Source organism: Sinohyriopsis cumingii, chromosome 1 (genome assembly GCF_028554795.1).
Source record: "Sinohyriopsis cumingii isolate HCF-2022 chromosome 1, ASM2855479v2, whole genome shotgun sequence".
Lineage (NCBI taxonomy): Eukaryota > Metazoa > Mollusca > Bivalvia > Unionida > Unionidae > Sinohyriopsis > Sinohyriopsis cumingii.
Window position 1 is genome coordinate 145,260,215 of NC_142961.1, and position 23,698 is coordinate 145,283,912.

The 23,698-nt window shown below is 36.1% G+C and overlaps 1 protein-coding gene across 2 annotated transcripts in view; it reads left to right on the forward strand.

Annotated features, from left to right (window-relative positions):
- Positions 1–23,698, forward strand: part of LOC149808085 (uncharacterized) — a 64,966-nt gene that overhangs the window by 32,447 nt on the left and 8,821 nt on the right. For both annotated transcript variants that reach the window (XM_089973409.1, XM_089973404.1), the window contains exons 2-3: positions 19,043–20,435; positions 22,632–22,663. In XM_089973409.1, the coding sequence (XP_089829535.1) occupies positions 19,046–20,435; positions 22,632–22,663 (1,422 nt within the window). In that variant the 5' untranslated portion in view covers positions 19,043–19,045. The remainder of the gene's footprint in view (positions 1–19,042; positions 20,436–22,631; positions 22,664–23,698) is intronic.

A 23,698-nucleotide genomic window follows, 5' to 3' on the forward strand; every position in this document is an offset into this window, starting at 1 on the left:
CGACTAGACCGAGCAGTGTGTGCTCTGTAAAATTTGCAATTTTTCATTTTGGTGTCACCCCTCTGAGATGGTGTCACCCGGTGCGGTCCGCACCCCCCCGCACCCCCCCCCCCCCAGCGACGCCACTGACCTAAGGGGCATGAACCACGATCTGTATTGAATATACCAGTAGTTCCGTCTCAGGTCCTTCAAATCTATATATGGTTATTAGGTGGGGATCTCAACAATTTCAAAGATGTTACCCGGAAGAAGCTTACCCGCAGTGACCATCCTTTAGGCAAGGCCAGAGAGTGCAACCCAAACCTCCATTGAATATGTTATAGCACTGACCTTGAAAATGACACAAGCCAGCTTTCTGATCTCTGCCTATAAGACTTCAAATATGTAGCTCTTTTTAAAAACAAAACAACTATCGCCAGAAACTGGCCCAATCTAAAGAGTCATAATTCAAATTTAAATTGAACTTGGCTATATCTAAAGACTACCCCAAAGTTTCATATCTGTCTTTAATGGTATAGGAGGTAGATTGCATTACTAAGAGAGGAACAGACAGGCAGGTAGACATAATCTCCACCTTTTGAAAAGATGCATGGGGATAAAAGCCATGTTAATGTGTTTTTATATACTTGTTCAAACATTGTGACTGTCCAATGATAATTATGAAAATATTTCAAATATTATCAAAACTTAGTGAAATATCTTTGGTTGACAAAGTACACCTTCTATTTAACAGATTTTCGTGACATTCAGAAACACAAAACAGATTAACATATCTCAGAACTTGATGGTATAGAAAAATAACACACACATTAACATTACAGGACAAAACTCCTTAAATTTCGGTACTAATTATACTTCCATTACAACTACAAACAACAGAAACTTAATTTTCCGTACTAATTTTACTTCCATTACAACTACAAACAACAGAAACTTAATTTTCAGTACTAATTATACTTCCATCACAACTACAAACGACAGGAACTCTAAATGAAACATCGTTTTCCATCTGCCCTAATAGCACTATATTCCAAATGTCTTCCAGTTTTTCATAAAATGGATTTTTCCATTTAATTGTCGCTACTGTAGAAGGAATGGTGTGAAGTGCACACAAATAGAGAACGGGAAATGGAAATCCACGAATAACAAACTATGCACATTGCGGCTGATTATTATTATTATTTATTATTATTATTATTATTATTATTATTATTATTATTATTATTTATTATTATTATTATTATTATTTATTGTTATTTATTATTATTATTATTATTATTATTATTATTATTATTATTATTAGGCACTGAAAGGTCAGAAGAATGAGAATATGTGTACGAATTCATTCTCCGTGTTAATTTACAGTGCTTTATTCATTATACCGAATGCATATCCATTCCTCCATCACAAATTATGAAAAACTATCGTTGTGTTTCAATCGAGATCTGCTTATTAATAAACCACCTATAAACCACCTATAACGTATCTTCAATAGCTAAGGGTCGTCGATCCACTTGGTTTCGCATCAACCCTTCGCCTTCTTTAGCTGGCTGAAACGAATATCTTAGGTCCGGCATCTGACTGGATGCATTTGAAAGAACGAAACTGGTCCAGTCAGGTTCTTTTTTTACATTTGAATTCGAACTTATTTGGAATAATCACCGCGACCTCCGTGGACAGAGCACTAAAACTAACCTATATGCATCAATGGAGCAGCCGGGTGTGGTTCACACCCTGCGCTGTTCATCATATAATCAAAAATGTTTGAAGATGTTCCATACATATACTGAAAGAAATTAAATAGCCCCTTGTATTTAATACCTGAACTGCTGAATTTCATTGTAGAAATACGTGTACAGCAGCGTTTACCTCAGTTACACAACATTTTCGTTTGGATCGTCAGTGACATTAGTTCGCCTAATAACTACCTCCGTTTTCAGCTTCGTCTTTTTGTATGCCATATAAGGCCATTGCATCATTATTTGGAAATATAAACAGATGGTAGTAAATTGCATGCAATGAATCACGTATCGGAGAATATCCAATTATAGTATGGCACGCCTTATTTGGACAACAAGTTACCGAGAGAATCTCACGTTATCTGTCGTGGCGGACAAGGTGCGGTTAGTGTAACCATTCCTATATATTTTATATTAGCTTAATATCTTCGTAAGTCCAACTTTCAGCAAATTATCACTCTTCTTTGGGATTATATTAATGCACTTCTTTTTAATTTTAACGATACTTTTATCTGCTCTATGACATGATATCGGATAAGTTCGACAACGGAGCTAGTTCCCAATCAGCTGCTGTAAAATGTATTAGCGTCTCGCAAGAGAGCCCATTTCTACAATTCAGTTGAGAAATAAACCAGCCAGTTGTAAAGTAGAATATCTGTCAGTTTGGGAGAATAAAGGAGCTACCAGATCTTTGGCAGGTAATTACGTGAACTTACTCAGGTTCTGAACCTTATTTCGACTTTTACGCAAATAAGAATAAACATCGGTTACTGTCAAACACGAATCGAAAACTCCCATGTGCGTGCATTTTATTTATATCGCTCTGAATGAATTACACGCATTAAAGAAGAGAACATTTTATTTATGTACGCGGAAAATTTATCTCTATTGTAAGACTGCACTGCATGTTTTCAAATTAATGCACACATTAAGGAAGAAGTTTTGTGTGCGGCTCGGATAAATATGTGCATGACAACACTGTTGGGCATATATGGTGCGTGAATTCCTATATTGACACTGGGGAAAAACCGCATTGATCACATGCGGAGATCTCGTCCAACAGTGCTGTGTATGCATTGTTATGTAAGAATACTTAGTCATGTTCTGTTGACCTTTTGTATTAAAAGACAAATTACAGCCTTCACTCAGTTGATATATTTTGTCTTACTAGGAACATATTATTCCTAATGACTACTCTTCCTCCCGTCAACCGATTTTAAAAACGAGCAACGCCACGGATATAAATAAGACAGACGAATTAGTCTTTTTATTAATCAAGTTATAACTTCTAGACCTACTGCCTTGGAGGTTTCTAACTCTGTTATATATTTTGCTCGCGTTTCAATCCAAACGGGAGTTTCTTTGTAACACGGCGAAACTATTTGCGTGCGCCAGTCTGTTTGCAGATAACAGGACGGATATAGCTGAAACTGGCTCAAAACAATTGCGTAACTTTTCGTAACTTTGGGTATTACGTTCTCTGAACCCATTGACATAAGAGTTACATTGCTTGCCCTTTTAATTATTTTGTCTATTTTTTTTATTGAAATATTAAAACTAGACATTGAAAATACTATGTGCAGAAGATGCAGTGTTTGCCCTCTTTGCAAGTGTGGTTTCAAGAAATTCAGCCCTTAAAAGAACATGGATTTTTCCAGGAAACGGCTGCTTGTTTACACTGTAACAGGATGATCCGGGTTGGACTAGATTAGAGCAAAGTCACTAAACGCAATTTCTCTAATCAGATGTTTTCTTTTATTTTGTAAAAGATTGAAAAATGATCAAGTCTGACACCAAACTCGTGCACATAAATTCCAACAATGGATTTAACAAAATAATGCGCACTGAATTAAACAACTGATATAAGGAAGATAATACCGTTCATAATATGAACGACTCATAACATGCATCTTCACCAAATAATCAAAAAGAATGAATGAACGCAAAATATAAACAAGTACGATTGGTTCATCTATCTATCACCTTGGATGAATGTTAAACACAAAATGAGCAATAATTAATCTACCACTAAGGGTGATCGAATTATAGATTTACACAACCATGAATATGTGATTTTTCACTAATGGTGAATAAAGTATGGACTTTGTACAAATACAGATAATATTTTCTCTGCAAGTAAGAAGTATATACACATACACACAGGCATGCATACATATACGCGGAATCGAAACCCAAGCATACTTTAGTTCAGGTGCAATGCATAAACATTAAGTATACACAATTCCGTGACGTATACCGAAAACTTCCTTTTTGGTTTGAAACGCGAACACAATGTCAGTGTTAGGGACCCCCTGGCGATAAGCGGGTTAAAATGATAAATTAATTAATGAGATTACAAAGTTTGGTACATTCGTTTTCTAACCTTGATGCTTTTTGTTTTAAAATTGCAAGGGGGGGAGGGGTACAAACTGCCAAGGGGTGGGAGTAATGTACGAAATGTATTCTTTATTTGATAGTCTATGAAAACTGGATGGCAGGTTAGCAGACACTTATATTTTATTGGTGCCTCTCAGCTCTCCATTATGTACTAGATCTTGATCTTAATGAGATTGAAGTTGACCTCACGCTGCTACACAATGCCCACACTGCTACACTATGCCCACACTGCTACACAATGCCCACACTGCTACACAATGCCCACGCTGCTACACAATGCCCACACTGCTACACTATGCCCACACTGCTACACAATGCCCACACTGCTACAAGATGCCCACACTGCTACAAGATGCCCACACTGCTGCACGATGCCCACACTGCTGCACGATGCCCACACTGCTACAAGATGCCCACACTGCTACATGATTCCCACATTGTTACATGATGCCCACACTGCTACACTATGCCCACACTGCTACACAATGCCCACACTGCTACACGATGCCCCCACTGATATATGATGCACATACTGCTACATGATGCCCACGTTGCTACATGATACCCACACTGCTACACGATGTCCACACTGCTACACGATGCCCACAATGATATATGATGTACATACTGCTATATGATACCCACACTGCTACACGATGCCCACACTGCTGCACGATACACACTGCTTCATGATGCCCAAACTGCTACACTATGCCCAAACTGCTATACGATGTCAATACTGCTACACGATGCCAACACTGCTACATGATGCCCACATCGCTACACGATACCCATACTGCTACATGATGTCCAAGCTGTTACACAATACCCACACTAATACGATGGCCACACTGCTGTATGATGCCCATGCTGTAGTATGATACATTTCTGGGAGTGGTTGTATCATTTCATATTACGGATTGTTGAAGTAAGGTTGTGGTAACTAAAAATCCTCGCGTGATCAGTTAGTCCAGGGATATGGTATTGTAACCTCGCTGGTCTGGCAAATTAGTAATTTTTTTCAGACTTTCCGGACCTTAACGTTACAAGTTTTCCACTGGATCTAGCCATATGGATGAAGAGCAATGTAAAATCTTTTGGACTAATTTTTTCAATATCTGGTGATAATTATTTTGTCATAATGAATATCAGAATGTACAGAAATATCCTTCTTGATTTTTCAGTCTCACAAAAGTAAAAAATAATATCAAAATATAATAATTTTTCTACATTTCTAACGTTGTTTTGTTAACTTTCCTATTGACTCAACCTGTTTGTGGTATCTAGTAACGTTGGAACATTTAATATTTAAAATATTTTTAACATTAAATATCCAAGTATCTGACTCAGACATTGCAGAGGCCAGGGTCCCGTGTGGCCAGGGCCGACAAGAACGGAGGGAGGGGGCAATCCGGGATGTATCCCAGGGGCCAGGGCACTTAAGAGGGCAAGGGCCAAACAACATGTTTTAATATTTTATAAAAGAAAACTTGTTTGAAAAAGACCCATGAGAGGCCCGGGTGTTTCTTATCAGAGAGACCGTGCTCGCTCACTAAAGTCATGCGTGTGGCAAGATTGGTCGAGGGTTCCGTGTATCCGATTGGTCTAAAGCGATTGCCTTTACCAATCACTGTCATCTCACCTCTGCCTGCGTGGGTTCAATACGGTCGTCTTCTTATGGAATGAGAGGCTTAGACTCCATAGTTACTGTTCCAAAATTGAAGGTTTCAAAATAATAAAATAACCTACGCAATTTTACTGATAATTACAATTTGGATGATACAATTTCCTTCTCTAGATTTGTTACCTCCCTCGTTGTGATGGGGTTTTAAATCCTTGTTTGATCATCCTAAAATGATTTTGCTCAAATAACGGATTCAATCTGACAAGTCCGAAATTTTGAAAGCCGATATTATCGCTTGAGTCGTCGATCAAAGTACAACCCATTTGGACAGACGACCCAAGGATAGCGAAGACGAAAGATTGTCACGTAACAGTATTCTGTTAAACAAAGTGCTGATAGGTGTACAGTCCAGTCGGATTAAAATCAGATCTCTGCTGTTACAAACGAAGATCTGACAGCGACCGCATAGGGGGTCTGGTAACCTACGTTATTACCATAATCGCTAATTTTATCAGCCAATCAGATGAAGTCTAATATCTTCGCGTTTAGAGACAGAGTACTGTGAATGAAGAGCATGAATGTGTGCCGAAGGGTTTGATTCACTTTCAGATCTTTGAGAGCCGTATTTCCATTGGTTAATTTAAAGGTGACCAGAACATGATCATTAAGCGGTCTCGTCAGATCTGCACGTAGAACAGCGGAGATCTGATTTTAATCAGATTAGTCGACAGTCCAGCACTCGGTTATCAGAAACGACCTTGTTGTGGGAGAATGACCACTTTACTGGAAATGCTCACGTTACATATTGTGACGCAAATCACATTAATCTATCCATTACCATGCAGTGTCATCTGAAATAAAGAACTTACTCGAGCATATAGATGTAGTCTTAGTGTGTTCCGGTAATTTTATTTGACAGTCTTGTTAAAGCATAATGTTTGAAAAACAGTGGGTCATCTCAAAATGGATGCAAACTACGACAAAAGTCGGTTGATTGGAAGACACGAAAAGAACGACATAACACTACCTCGACCTGTAAGAATTGATCCTCAATATAACGATTACAGGAAAGAAACGGTTTTGAAAGACAGAACAGTTAAATGCAAAAGGTAAGTTCACCCAAATGTTTCTGTTCATGGTGTAAGCAATACCCATATCACATTCAGTATCAGTTCTAATTCAAAATGCAGCTGTATACAAATTATATGACACAGTGACTAAGAATTGTAAAAGCACTTACAAAAGTGGTGCAATGCACATGACATGACTACGTCTCCTCTCTCTCTCTCTCTCTCTCTCTCTGACATGAGTAATGTTTCTCTAACTTTTTTCGTTTCTCTCTCTAAGCAACTTTAATCTGATTTATCCAAAGTTTTGATCTTGCTCTCTCTCTCTCTCTCTGTGACATGAATACTATTTCTCTAACTCTCATAGTTTCTCTTTCTCTAAGTAACTTTAGTTTGATTTATCCAAAGTTTTGATTTCAGTATTATCCATTTACAAAGATTTTATCCGACTTGAACGTAAGTTTGGATGTCAAAATCGTTATTACCAAATTAATCAATTGCCTTCGATAAATTGATATTCGATTTAACAACAGAAATGTTAAAAAGATACATTTTCAAATAGCATGGGTATATTTTAACTGAAGCAAGCAAAACGTTTCCCCCACACTCTATATCTTGTAACCATTTTGTTTCACATGACATTTTGTTTAATTTTTATTACTATTTCGTACTTAACCACATGACAAATTGCAATGAAGTATTTCAAGAATATACCAATTAGGAAATAGGATTATTATATAATAAGAACTTTCAGAACTATGTATGAATAAGTGTTTTATGAACAATTATTTTTTTAGACCAGAAGATTATAGATCTTCAACCTCAAAAATAGTTATTCATCATTATATATCCGAATGAGGTAACACAATCCGTGAATTCATCATTATATATTCGAATGAGGTAACACGATCCGTGAATTCATCATTATATATCCGAATGAGGTAAAACAATCCGTGAATTCAACAGGGTTCTCTGGAATGGCAAAATCCGCGTAAAAATACGCGCAGTTTTAATTTTTGGACGCATAAAAGTTCCAACAAACAAGTCCTTTGTATTCAAGGGTTTTTTCGATGGGGGTGGGGGTGAACGTCTCTTTTTATTTGATCTGTTTCAATAAAACGATTATCAACCATGTCGTGCGTGATTATGAACGAGAGTCCAGGTGATTGTGACGGGATTAGGTAAAGTCAAGCAGGCCAGGTATATTGATCGATTATCATTACCTTATCATCATTTTGATCAAAAGACTAATTACACACACGCGTTTGATAACTCATTTATATGCATCATATTTTAAATCCTTCCCCGACGTTAGGAACACTTGCATATTATCATATACCATATTTAAAAAAGTATGTGGACTTATTTGCCATTTAAACTGTCTTTCAAAATAATAAATTTTTCGGTATCATGTGCAGATATACGTTCTTTTTGGAGTGATTATCAAATCTGTGCGTTTTATGATGTCAACTTTTCCAAATTCAGTGGCGTCACTGGGGGGTGGGGGTGCACACAGCACCGGATGACACCATCAGAAAGGGTGACACCAAAATGACGGTCTATACAATTTTAGAATTTTTGTGCAGGAAGGAGGTCCATGAGGATGACACCTTGACTTACCGCACATGACTGTCTATGAAAGTCCATGGAGGTGACACCATGAGTTACCGCATATGACTGTCAATAACATTTTTGAATTTTTGTTCAGGATGGAGGTCCATGAGGGTGACACCATGAGTTACGGCATTGGGTGACACAAACCCTAGTGACGCCGCTGCCCAAATTGATGAAGGTGATGTAGGAAGGCGCTTAGTTATATTTTTAAAAATCTACAGTAGAGAAGTTAAATTTTGTTAAGAAGTGAATGTGAATCTGTAGTATCACATTTATCGCTTACTTCGAGTTAACACACGAATGTTCGAGTTAACACACGCACAGTCATCCCAAGGTCTGGTTAGTCGTAGATGAAATGGTGTTGCTCAGACATCCAACATGGCTGCCACTGTTGCCAGCTTGAAAATCCAATCACTACTCCACCTGAATGAATGGTCATATCAGCAAAGGACTAGACGTCCTATGTATAGTTGGTCCTAAAAGAAACTGGTTTGCTCGGTTATCCTGTATGGCCGCCACAGCGGCCATCATTTGAAAATCTTATTATGACGTCTCCTTCTAAACTGATGTTCATACCAACATGGGGCTTCTTATGATGTCGAGTTGGTCCTAAATAAAAACGGTGGTGATATGCCGTATGATGTATAGCTGGTATTGAATCCAGCTACATCCAAAACCAAGTATGGCAACTACAGCGGCCATCTTGAAAATCTTATCGCTATCTCATCCGAATGGATGGTCATATCAAGATGGAGATTTCACTAAAAGAATATTTATGATTTCGAAGTGATCATGAATGAAACTGGTGCAGATCTAACGTCCAAATATGGTCACCGCAGCAACCATCTTTAAAATCTTGTTATCGCTACTTCTCTGGAATGGGCAGTCATATCAGAAAGAGGGTTCACCCGAAGACTCTTTATGGTGTCTAGCTGGTCTTAATAAACATTGTTCTGATCTGATATCCAACATGATTATCACAGCAGCCATCTTGAAAATTGTATTGCTACTGTTTCTGAACAGAAAGTCGTGACAATATGGAGTGTAATCAAAAGAGTTCTTATGATACCTGGTTGATCCTGAAAAGGAAATGGTACCGATCTGACTTCTAGTATAGTCACCATGGCAACTATCTCTAAATTATTGTTATTGCTTCTCCTGCGACGTGGAAAGTCATACGAACAATTTTTGTTTATATTAGATGACTAATTATGATATAGTGTTGGTCTTAAATGAAAATGGTGCCGATCTAGCCTCGGATGTGGTAGTTATCTTAAACAACTTTCATTCCGACATGGGTTTTCATCAGAAGATATTTTTCATATGTAGTAGGTCCCTAATAAAAATGATGCATATGTTACCTCCAATGTGATCTCCATGACAGCTCTTTTGAATTTTTTTATCGCTTCTCCTCCAGAATTGATGATCATGTCGACAGGGTTTGCTGATGATATCTGCATGGGACATTAGGGATAATAGTTCTGGCATGAGGTTTGAATTAGGGGCGAACCCAGAATTATCATTAACAAGGAGCATGAACAACTGGGCAAAGGGTCTGTGTGATGGAACCCCTAATGGAGGAACGGGAGGGGGAGACATCTTTGGAAGTGCTTATATTTTAAGGGATTCCAGGGCATACTATTAAATCTCTAACTGAAATGAACACTTTCTCGAGGAAACATTCAGGTTGTTTTCCTCGCATTGGGGAAGTGGGGGTGTACATCAGCACCCCACCCCCGCCACACACACACACACCATTTTTCCATCCCATGCTTGTAGTGTCGAGTTTGTTTTTAATGAAAGTTGTACCGATCTAACAACCAATATGACTGCCAAAGCGGCCAAGTTTAAAATCATTTCGTTCAAAAATATCATAGATGGTTTTTACATTTTCAGCAGCAAAGAGTAGAAATTGTATTGATTTTTTGGAAATTCTTTTCGAACAGTTCTAGGACTCTGGTTCTCAATTTCGTCCAGTCTATCACAGAAGCTTCAATTCATGTCTTATTTCGTCACTGCTGTCTCACTGTTTCATGTTTTGATTCAGATTTCACATTCATGTCATTGCGACTAAAATATGAATAATTTACTCTATTTCCAAACCTGTTCAGTCACTTTTAGGAAGGAAATGATCAGCTTCTCTCACTATTATCCGAGTCAGATTTGTATTTCTTTATTTTGTTTCTTTTTCAGAATGATCAACTCTCTTAAATGGAATTCCAAGAAACAGGAGAAAAAAGATTTCATTAATAAAACTTGAACAATGTGCAATAGTGTCGGTGCCTTTTCTTTGATTGGACAGTAATCTGATTAGTATCTTTTTTATCCAGATTATAAACCATGATTATCACACTTCTGACACCAAATCAGTTACCTCGCTGGTCTGGAAAATTAGTAAAGACTTTCATGATTTTCCTGACGTTGAAGCTACAATTGGGTTCGACTCACATTAGACATAGGGATGAAAAACAATATCCCGAAAGAGATTTTAAAAATATTTAAAACAATTTCTCATCATAAATTTTCTTTGTTTCGATGATTATGGCCAGAACAGATATACCTTTAAATTTAAGTTCTGTCTTAAAAATTCAATTTACAGACAAAATTTTAAAAATATAAGGACTTTTTCCATATTTCAGAATTTGATTGATCAGTTTCTATTTTATACATTGACATGAAGTAATGCGGGCGAGTTTTATATTTTGAAATAACTGTTTTATATTCAAAGTCCGAATATCGAAAGCAGCAATAGTAGATATGTCGTCTGCTCATGAAATGTTAAGCATGTAATCAAAATCCTTTGTTCCAAACATGCCCAAATTATACCCTGCGAAATTTTAGAGATAATTAAATTTGGAGGATGAAATCTCCATTCCTTGATTCATTAGCTATCAAATTGTAAGGGATTTTGAAATTTTGAATTTTATTCGATGATGTTCACTTAATGAAGTCAGTCTGACATGTCCGAAATTCTTGAATGCTGAGTTTATTTATTTAAAAATGGCTGGCACATGGAAGTATTCTAGCACACAAAATGCTGACCGGTGAGCAGTGACATCAGTGCAATCTATCGACCAGTCAGAAAAGACCTTGTTGTGGGAAGTATGGCCTCAGACCACGCTTATTTATCTTTAATTGTATGCACAAGTATTCAGCACTATGCCCCTTTTACTTTAACTGGTAGACCTTTGTCGCGTTTTGCTACACAATCCATCTTAGGTCAATACAAGGCTTTGTCACTGGGTGGCCGGCTCAGTTTTTAATATTACTAATGTAAACAAGCTGACGTAGAGAATGTAACCAAAAAGAGTCTGCATGCCCCAAAAAGCATGGACATTTTACATTATACCATTTTCATTAAACAACAAGGAAATGCAACTTTGTAAACGATTTGTTAAAGTTTCAAGTCAACTCTGTGATAACTATTACAATAAGTAACTTTACCACATCAGGCACAGGCAAACAGGCCATACAAACTAGGCACTGTTTCTTCGGAATATTTTACTGATTTTGATCAACCTCAAGGCTCAAGGGAAGGGGGAATACTGTGGTCTGATGAGGCCTGTCAGTTTTCACATTTTGCAGCAAATCCCAATCAAACTAATATATTTTTAAGAAAGGCATATTATAAACCAAGTCAGTAAATATTATCAAGTTTCATGCACTACTAGCAAATTTGTAACCATTTGAATTGATGTTTTGTTGCTGTGTACTTTTGAGGCCTGGTATGCCTACAAGTGAGAAATTAAATTCGCAATCATATTTTTATTTATTTGCATTTTGTCAGGCACTAAAATTTTATTTTTAATAATCAGAAAATTTTACTCAAAAGTGCTTATGACAGTAAATGTAACTTTAATATTTTTTTAAAGTTGGAAATTTAAAAAAAAATTAATTAATTATTGTTTAAAAAATTTAAAGTCAGAAAATGCTACATTTTAGATAGTAATGTTAACAAAATTTCTTAGCACAATAAGTGGTCACTCATGTATAGGTTAAAAAGGGTATTAATCTATTTGAAGTGGAGTATGACAGTTCCCTGTTGAATTCCAGAGAATACACAATAAACAGAAGTCATTAGGTAATGGACTTGGCAATATACAAATACTGACACTTGCCAGATGGTAGTTGCAGGGTGTCAGAGATATGCCTAGTTGTCAGAGTAGCTAACAGGATACCAAAACTTAGATATAAATATGGGAGCTGTACCAAGATTTATCAGATCAAATACAGGGTATAACTGAAGTCAACAATGAAAGGCGACCATACGAGAAGAAACGACCATGAAAGTAATTCTTTCCGGAATAGTGACGTTAATCTGTGCAGTGAAAACTCGCCAATTGTCTGTTTCACCACATCCCAGGACTGTTGCCAGACTGAGTGAAGCTGAGGTTTCCACTGTAGACAAGTCAGATGATGTTGGAGCCTCTGTATCCACTTCAACTGCTGCGGCCTGTTTTTGGTAGCAGGTCATACCTGAAATAGACAACAGAATATCAGAACATTGTGGGAATGAGACTAAGAGATAATGAAAATATGGTAGATACATGGAATACATCTTTAAAGTATCGTCACCAAGCACCCACCCCATTGCAACGATCCCAAACGGCAGATTGCAAAGGACACGAAATAGATAATAATACTTATGTGCGCACTGCGTGACCTTCAATCACCTGAAAATAACCTGTATAAGTAAATGAAGACAAGCAATCCATGACCAAAGCCTGTTGCACAAAGAGCACGACTTCTTACGGCTAACATGGATATGCCACCCGAGACAGAAACAGCATGCAGATGGCGTCTAATGGTGTATCTAAGAATGTGCCAGAGTTTAATATAAAAAAATAAAGCTCATAAAGTCGAATTACTGAAAGATTTTAATGTGAAGCGTGGAAATCAACACAGTTCTATAAACGTTACTATGGATGGCAGATGTAATTCGACAAGTCGCAAAAAGCCGGCCAGAACGTTTCACAAGCTATTGGCATTGCATGTGAAAATATGACTGACAAGACGTTCATCATAACAGCTTGCTTCCTAAAACTTTGCGGGCCTTGAGCTTGGCTTAAGGACAAGAAATGGATGTGCAATGTCCTGGTGGTCACCCAGAGTGTATATCAAATTTATCGTCCTCTGTGCCGCAGTCAAATTTTGATATTGGAAAGGAAATTGGTAGTCAGCTCGCTCTACAAGGTGTATATATAAAAATATTCCACCACATATTGGGATGCAAGATCAGTTCCAAGAATAGACTTTGCCTTCCGAGCTCTTGATCTCATGTGGAAAGTTCAGCAACAAGCTGATCCATTTCCTTTGGGATGAGCTCAGTTTCGGCACTGTAACAAGGCAAAGTTTAACTCGGACACATTTCCTGTCACAACTCGTGCAGAAAAAAGGAAGCACAGAAGGTCCTAAACCAGGATGTTATTAAGAGTCAATGGTCTTAAACCAAGTAACAAAAAGAAGTGAAACCGGCAAGTTTTATAAAATTCACAAAGAATGTATTTCCCTTGATTACAAAGTGAAAATTCGAAAAACACCTTCAATTTTGTGAATTAAATGCTAAATAATTCTAAATGTACTATTACTGGTCCAACAAAGTATAGAATGTACCAAATTAATTCCAGTAATCTTGAATGCATTGATGTACCAACAGTCTTGAATGTACTGATGTGCCAAAAATACTTGAATGTTTTAATATGCCAATATTCTTGATGCATCGTGATGAAATTTCCACAGTGTCTTTGAACGAATTCACAAAATTCCAAAACTAGTGTTTTAGTTCAAAAAGTCAATGAGCACAATGCGATTCCACTGAATAATTTAAATAAATTATTCCTTTCAAAATATATCTGAACACAACTGAAAACCCTGATCATAGATTCCCAAAGAGTGATGTGAAACATGAATGAATTATTGTTGACCAAACCTTTATTTATATACCAACTGTAGCCTGACCAATGAAGCGACATAATGTTATGGAAAGTGAGCATTTCACTAATTCAAGAGCAAGAGGCCTTGAGTTTAAATTTTAGTAAATATCTTACTTGCCTTGCCACTTATAACCATGACAAAATCAGGTATATCTTACATGACACTAGTCACATAGGCAAAAACTCTACCCTCAGTCACGGACAAAGGTTAAGCATACAATATAAATTAAATATACACAACAGTGTCTCGGTGATATGACTACTCTTAGTAAACACTTACCAAAAGTTATTCAATCCACTCTGCTACTGGACTGTTCACTGTGTGCAAGGTACTCTGTCATGTGAAGGGAAGGAGCGAGTCTGTTACTATTAAAAGGTGTGAACTATTCTTAGAAATGGGTTCTGGTGTAGAACTTTCATTGCGTGAAAACATGCACCGTATCAAATGGATACTGAAAGTATATATCAAAAGACTTATAAAAAGAGACCAGATATTGTGAAAAGGAAAGTTATTCAGCAGGGAAATAAAATCCCTGAACATTTGAAATACAAGCAGTTAAACAGGTTCCAATCAGATTACAGTAATGAACAGTCGGATCCAAAATCCTTATAATGTTCTCAAGGAATGCACAATTCAGATCACACCTACTTAATGTGAGGATGGATAATTCTGTGGACAGGAAATTTATTTATGGACTATTGTCAAGTAACAAAAATAAATTATGAACATTTTAATACATGTATTTCTATGATTATTTCTAACTTAAAGCTCATTAATTTTGTGTTTTAATGTGATGATAACTCAAATATTTATGACTTGTATGCTGTTACATGAAAGGTAATATATTTATTAATTAATGGTGTCAATCGAATACGATACCTCTATTTGCTACCTCTTTGTATGAAATAGGCATGGAGAATATTATCCATGTACCTTGCAAACACCTGTTAAAACATCTGATTATCGCTGCATTCACTACACGTGACTCAGCAGACAAGTTATCTTTAAAAAGGCACAGAGAGCTACGATAGCGATGACTCACTTCCAAGTTATCCATCTCCATCCTGTCATTAAATACTGAGTCTATTAGCATGTACTGAAACGATATCTGGTGACTTCAACTTTATAGCGCCCTAACCACTTGACTCTTTTGCATTTAAAGACAAATACAAATATAACAATAGTGACAAACTTCAGCATATTTGTTAGCAAAATAGTGGGCGAATCATAAACTGGATATAGGTCTCCATATGCTGATTTCACATCTTGTGATCCTTTACTCGATATGCTGATTTCACATCTTGTAATCCTTTACTCGATATGCTGATTTCACATCTTGTGATCCTTTACTCGATATTCTGATTTCACATCTTGTGATCCTTTACTCGATATGCTGATTTCACATCTTGTGATCCTTTACTCGATATGCTGATTTCACATCTTGTGATCCTTTACTCGATATACTGATTTCACATCTTGTGATCCTTTACTCGATATTCTGATTTCACATCTTGTGATCCTTTACTCGATATGCTGATTTCACATCTTGTGATCCTTTACTCGATATGCTGATTTCACATCTTGTGATAATTTACTCGATATGCTGATTTCACATCTCGTGATAATTTACTCGATATGCTGATTTCACATCTTGTGATCCTTTACTCGATATGCTGATTTCACATCTTGTGATAATTTACTCGATATGCTGATTTCACATCTTGTGATCCTTTATTCGATATGCTGATTTCACATCTTGTGATCCTTTACTCGATATGTTGATTTCACATCTTGTGATCCTTTACTCGATATGCTGATTTCGCATTTGTACCAATCATGACCCGTTATATCTAAAATGAAATACATCAAAAGATTTTTCATGTCAATTATTGATACTAGGTTGTACAGCAAAGACATTGAGCAAATAGGAGAAGTTGGCTGTTATTTAGGCTCTCCTTGGGTTTGTAATGTTTAGATCCATGTTCTGTGTGTCTGTCTGTATGTTTGTCTCTCTCTCTCTCTCTGATGGTCTTTCTTCTCACCATTATATACACCATTCTGAGTTCTTATATAACCGAACTTTGATTGTTATTTTCTCATGGCAAATATGCAACGGCTGAGCATGTTTTTGTTTCTTTTTCAATAAGGCTTTATTTTGTACTTCCTGTTCAGTAAAGCATTTGATAAATAAGATTCACGAGAGAGAGAGAGAGAGAGAGAGAGAGAGAGAGAGAGAGAGAGAGAGAGATTAATAAAGGATATAAGATGCCGGAATCATATGGAAAATACTATCTTCCACATTCACCGGTGACAAAACCTGTTTTTAACTTCTGATTTGATCTGAGATACAAAGCAATAACTGTCGAATCAGACACGCTGATCAATGACCATTTGTCGAAAAGAAAAACAAACATAAATACGCTTAAAGGACTTGACACGCAAAGGAATTGTCTTCCGTTGTCGTAAGAGGAAATGCAAGATGCATTACAAATATAGAGGGTTAGCAATCATGCTCACTAGGTGGGGATACAAGAATACGTAATGGTCTTGCCATTTCCAGATATGGCTATGATCGCGATTCTTACAATTAAAAGAATCTTGTTCCTTTATGGTAGTGGTGGTAGAGGAGGGGGTACAGACGACGTAAATGTGACACTTCCAGATGTTGAAATTTAGCATTTCATTGAATCCATTATTTTAATTTTTTTTTAAAAAATCATTAAAAAGACTCGAAAAATAAATTTAGGCTTGAATTTTTTAAAACTGTACAAAGTTAAATAAAGAAAATATTTTCCACAAAAGTTTGCAAAACCAAATAGTAAATGCTACAGATCTATAAATCTGCGTTCTAAATGTTCTTTTATTCATCTAACATGAATCATGCTAGACCTTTTATAAATATTCTCAGGTCTGTCTATCACCTGGATTAGTTCGGCGTAAACACATTTTTGAAATAAATATTTCTTGAAATATTCAATTGCTGCTCAAAAGGAATGGAATAAATGTTGGAAACCTCCAGATGTTATTACATGGCTATTTAAACTAATACACTATCAGAAAGTTGCAATTTAGGTGTGTATACTCAAACATTATGGAAAAAATTAATTCTTTATCGTAAAGTTTAATACAATCAAAATAAAACATTATGTTTCAATGATTTTCAAAATCATAGAACTGACCATACCCTTCGCTCTCTAAATCATTGGATATTTTTGTCAAACATCATCCATGCTGATGCCTTTTTGAAAACACTTTGGGTAGTATATAATTTGCTGACATTGGGTTGTCAAATAATTTTTGAACATATTAGATAAAAATAATGCAGTGATGTTACAAAGTTAGTCCGTTCCACGGGGAACAACTCTGAAATGTGGTGGAAGTTAATTTTCTACATCGAATATGTTTTAATAAAGTGACAAAATCAGAACATTGATCTGATTTTACAAATTCCACTTTTGTATACACATTTGTAAGAACTTTAATTAAGTTAAATCATTTATTTGCAAAAATCCTAACAATATGGCACAAACCATACAGCTATATATTTAATTTCAAAATGAATTCTTTGAATACTGACTTTTTCCTGTTGAAACCTGTACAAAAATTCTGCTTATTGTCGCAGATATTTAGATAATTTATTGCCATAGTAAAGAAGCAACCAGGCTTGTGTGTAACTATATGTCTGAGAGAGAGAGAGAGAGAGAGAGAGAGAGAGAGAGATATCATGACTTAAAGCATGGACATAGATAATCATATTTACATAGGCATAGTAAAGGACCAACCATTTAATCTGCTTGACAAAAATATTCTTCCTCGTGTTTGTTGGGAAAAATAAGATCTAATTAGATTCATTAGTCGAAAGAAAAAATATCTTGAGGTAAAAGAAAAAAATCTTTTTTTCGAAAGCAAAATACAGTAACTCCTCTTATTGAAGTTCTATTATGGAATTCATTACATATAATCATGCTTTATCTTGTTAATTAAATAAAGGTATTTTGTTTTTACTAATGTACAACCTTGTTCACCTCAGTCTACAAAAAGGTTTATTATAATGCACTACCATGTTGGTTATAAGGTTCTATCGGGTTTTTTATAGTGTACTACCTGGTTCGTCGTGCTTTTGTACAAAAAAGTATAATGCGTATATGGTGTGAATTAGTGTACTTCTTGTCACTGTTTTTCTCTTCATATCGCATGAGCAGTCTATGTACATCAAAAGTTTCAGTTGGAGATTAAATGTAGACACTTTCTATGGATCATACACTTCTAAGAAGGCTTTTTAATATTTCGAGTCATGCACATGTTTTTCTTCTCCACGCCATCATTTTAATAGCTCGATGGCTGTACATCACTTTGACCAGCAATAACGGTGGCACAAATTTGCAACGTGACATGACATGACTTTCTGTACTGGTCATATAGGTCCGAATAAAATGAATCGATAAGATTGCGGCCATTATGCAAAATTGAACAAAACTCATGTGATTATTAAATTAATTTGACTTGCAAGCCATGATATGCTTAAAGATGAATTAAAAATGTATTGTTAGACCTTGAGATATTTATCCCTTTCATTGGTTGTACTCTTTCTAGCAGTCGCAGAATTTACAGCGTTACAATTATCAAACGACAGTTGGCTAATACAACCCATCTGGTATAAATTTCAGCTTATGGAAGACCTCCCCTCCTGTGTGCAGACCTTAGGTAAAATCTCGTTTGTAAGCCGTGGTATAAACGCACCAGTAACTATAGATAAAGGAACCAAACTGTTCCCCGCTAGAAATGTTCCGAAAAACTCCACAGATACTGCATCCATCAACCAGCTTATTTGTACATTGAAAGACGGAAACGAAATTGCTATTCCTGAAAACTGCAAGGCACGCTTTGTTGTGGTAGAGGATGAAAAAACATTCACAGTCAAAGACATTGTGGAGAAATTTGATCTTCCACAGGCAGTTCAGTTCGAAACAGTTTTTCCTGAAAATGTTATTTCAAGAGACGATGACGAGGCCTGTAATCTGATGTATATGCTGGACGGACCAGTCAGTGTTATTTCTGTCGAAAGAACGGATGTGTATGTGGGTTGTTTATCCAGAATGCCAGGAAAGTATGTCCCATTTATCCTTCCTGTGGTACACGAAGTAGAGGTATACACTTCAGATAAGAACTCACAGCGTTACTTGGATAATCTGTACGCGCCCCATTTGCCGTCCTCGTTGTCTTTATGTTTGGTTGAGGCTGAACTGTACATCATAGATACAGAAGACTCACATGTCCACTATTTGAAAGATATCGATTTGGACGAGGCACCAAGAGTTCCTCCACCTCGGCCGCGCAAATCAAACGATAATCAATCATCGGATGCGCCTCCAGTACACAGGAGACCAAAACCTTACGAGGACACAAAAATTCCGACAGTAGCGGGAATTGTATCTGATGATAAACCTAAAGTACCACCTAAATCGTTCAATTCAAAAGATATAAAAGATCCAGAGGCATCCACACAGGAATGTAAAGCAAAAAAGCCTAAGCCATTGCCTCCAGAACCAATCCCACGGCCTCCAGTATCGAGCGAACCTGATTCGAGTGAGGCGTGTACAGATTCATGTTATGAAGATGTGTCATCCTTCAATGCCGAGACAAACAATCCTTCAGTTCCACCAAGGCTGACAATGAATCCAGATAAAATGGAAGCAAATGACACGCAGCAGAAGAAACAGGAGAACAAGAAAACAACTTTCTCCTCAGAAAAGCCGACCAAATTGCCACACTCTCCCACTGCGAAAATGGAGGGAAAAGGACAACCACTACAAAAATCCTCAGGTCCTACTCTGCCAACAAGTCCAAGTATTCTCCTTGACAGCCGCGGAAAGTCACTTTCTATAAAAGAGGAAGAAAATGAATTACCAGATTATGAGGATATTCCGGATAGCATAGATATCCCCGTTATTCCTCAAAGAAAAGGTCAAATTAGCACTTCCACTAAGAATAGATTGTCCAGCTCAGGTTCTTTCCCTCCTTGGGAAAAGGTCAAAACCGTACAACCAATAGATGACGAAGGTTAGTATAAGCCGTATTTGGTAACACATTTTCATGTTATTAAAGTATACTCTCAAAAAGAAAACTTGTCAGAAATTTTAAAGATAAATGATTTTTAGCCCGAAGATCAAAGGTTCGAAAAGAATAGGCTTTTACCCTTCTTATGTCATATAACTGTCCTGTTTCAAAAGATGATATTACTTCAAGTATGGTGAACAAAGATCAGTAAGAACTTCATTTTACTTAAAGCTTTGAAACTATAAGTGTTTAGCCAAATTTTATTGTCTTATTCCAACGGTGCATTTCCATTTTATTTTTCATATTTGTCGAATATGCACAAAATTGCTAAATACCAGACTTCTTTTCAGTCTTCTCAAGATAGTTGTAGAGAAATCATGGCAAAATATGAAGTAACTTCCACCTTTCTGATTGTTGTTTTCCAAAAATGGCGATGATTCAAGAATTATATTCAGTCTCTCCAAAAAAGAGATGTCCACTATAAATCGACCACCGTTTCCTGTTCCTTTTATTTTTTAAAGCTTGATATAGACATCGTAATATCAATTCCATTTTCATCAGTATGTAAACATATGAAAGGTGTAAAATGTATGTTAGGTACTTAGACTTCATAGTAAACAGACTACCTAATATTATATGGTAAATATCAAAATCCAGTGAATGAATGACTATAAGGTGAGGTTATGTCAGTTTCATTTGATGCACCAAAACAAAAAGATACTAACGGAGACACCTGACCGTGGTGAGGTGAATTCTCAATATGTTGTTTTAGCTATACTGATCGTGGACCAGAATAGACTGTAGAATGATCTATTCACCGTCGTACTCCTCCTAAACTAGAGAAAAATTGTCTTGAAACGTTGCGCACATATTAAACCCAATGTCTAGTTTGTCCGAATGAAAATGTTACTATTCAGACGTTTGGTATGGGCGCCAAAGCAGGGGTTTTGAAAATCCTGTTAGCGCTGCTCCTCCTGAATGGATGGTCATATCAACTCGAGGTTTTCATTAGAAGACTTCTTATGGTTCATAACTGGTAATAAATACAAAGTGTGCCGATCAGGTAACCGCTCTAAAAAAAATTTATTGCTACTGCTCCAAGATGGAAAGTCATATCGACATTGAGTTTTCACCAGATGACTTCAAGGATGCAATTACTACGAATCTGACATCCAGTATGACCATCATTGCAGCCATCTTAATAAATCTTGCTATTGCTACTCCTCCTGAAAGGATATTTAAATCGACATGAGGTTTTCACCAGAAGAAAAATTATGGTATATTGTTGGTCCTAAATAAACACAGTGCCGATGTGACCTCAAATATGGCTACCACAATGAACGTATTAAAAATCTTGTCACACATTCTCTTCAGCGAATGTTCATGTCAACATGGTACTTTTCACCAGAGGTCTTATAGTGACTAGCTTGGCCTAGACCAAAATGATGCCGATCTTACATCCAGTATGACTCCCATAATTGGCTGTTTTAAAAATATTGTTTCTCAAGAATATCAGATGGTTTCAACACTCAGCCGCTAAAAGGAAGAAATGTATCTTTCTCTTGGATTCCTAGAAAAAATCTTTTTCGACAGTAGAGAATCATTAAATTCCGGGGACCCTTGTTCGATAATTATTTTACAACTAAAATATCTTTTTTTCAATTTTGGAGCCTTGTACAGTCTTAATCGATACTAAATTACTCAATCAGCCTACATGTACATTCTCTATCGCTACCAAACTAGTCAATCAACCTACATGTATACAGTTGCACAGTAAACTGTATAATCAAAGCGGTGACGTACAGGCAAAACCTACAACAAGTAGGTATTATATATATATATATATATATATATATATATATATATATATATATATATATATATATATATATATATATATATATATATATATATATATATATAATACCTACTTGTTGGTATTTTTGGATATTTCTAGCGAATACGGTCAATTATGAGCATCACACATCAACTATAGGTACAAAAAGATCTTTAAATATGAAATAATGATATTATATATATATATATATATATATATATATATATATATATATATATATATATATATATATATATATAGAGAGAGAGAGAGAGAGAGAGAGAGAGAGAGAGAGAGAGACAGAGACAGAGACAGAGAGATTGCTGGTACTCGGTTTTAAAGGATGATTTTCATGTTTTTAGTTATGGAGGAATTACGTCTTCCTACACTGGTGGTGAGTATATTTTCCTATGTAAAGCAGATAGATTATTGCTAATTTTCCAAATTTAATATCATTAAAGCGCCTTTTAACAAGCATTGGTTGATTGACCCATTAATACATCAGAATTTTCTGTAACAATTTATGAGATTATATTAATGGTTCTGACAAAAACGAGTAGATATCCTTATTTTTACCTGATCTCCTGCTATTCAGTCACACGCATAATAACGACTGTAAAGTACAATATATATTATGGCTTTGTTCACTCGGGAAAAGATATAGCGGTATGTTGTTATGAGGGTATACAATGAACATAATGTGACAAGGGGAATTTAATATCACGACGCCATTTTGAAAATTTGACTCTTTGGTAACAAGGGAAATTTGGAAGGAAAGGGAATATGATATTTAAAATGTCCATAGGTTTTATGTGGATCACATCCAGCAAACTGTATTATAATCCAGTTCAATAATACCAACCCTGGTGATACTGAGTTATTATTTCACTGTCAAAAACCACATTAAGCAATAATATATAGGAAAAATAAAGGTCCAGGGAAATCCTGTCTTGCTGAACAATGGTGTTGATCTCTCTCATGAAGACCTGAGTTATGTCTTTGAGATGATATATATCAGTTTAGTAATATGAGCTAATCCAGGTAACATATGGTGGGTACATTGGACATGTCCTAATGACACCCATGATACCACCACATGACTTACTGGAGAGCTTCCAGATTAATCCAACGCTTCCACCTTGTTCCAGATACCAGGCTTGACCTGAAAAGATATAACACGTTTCACTTAATTTTAGAAAGCAGTAAGATGTAGGTAAATGAAATGTTAAAATGTGCAATATATGGAGATTTCAACATGATATTTAAGGTCGAAAACACAGGGAAAACCCAGTTAAGCTTGAAATAATGACACTTAGAAATGTGAAGCAATAGACATGTACTAAAGTGAATATTCATCACAAACATAATTGAGGTTTCTAGAAATATGTTGATTAGATTGATTATATTCAGTCATTTACTGGCTAAATAA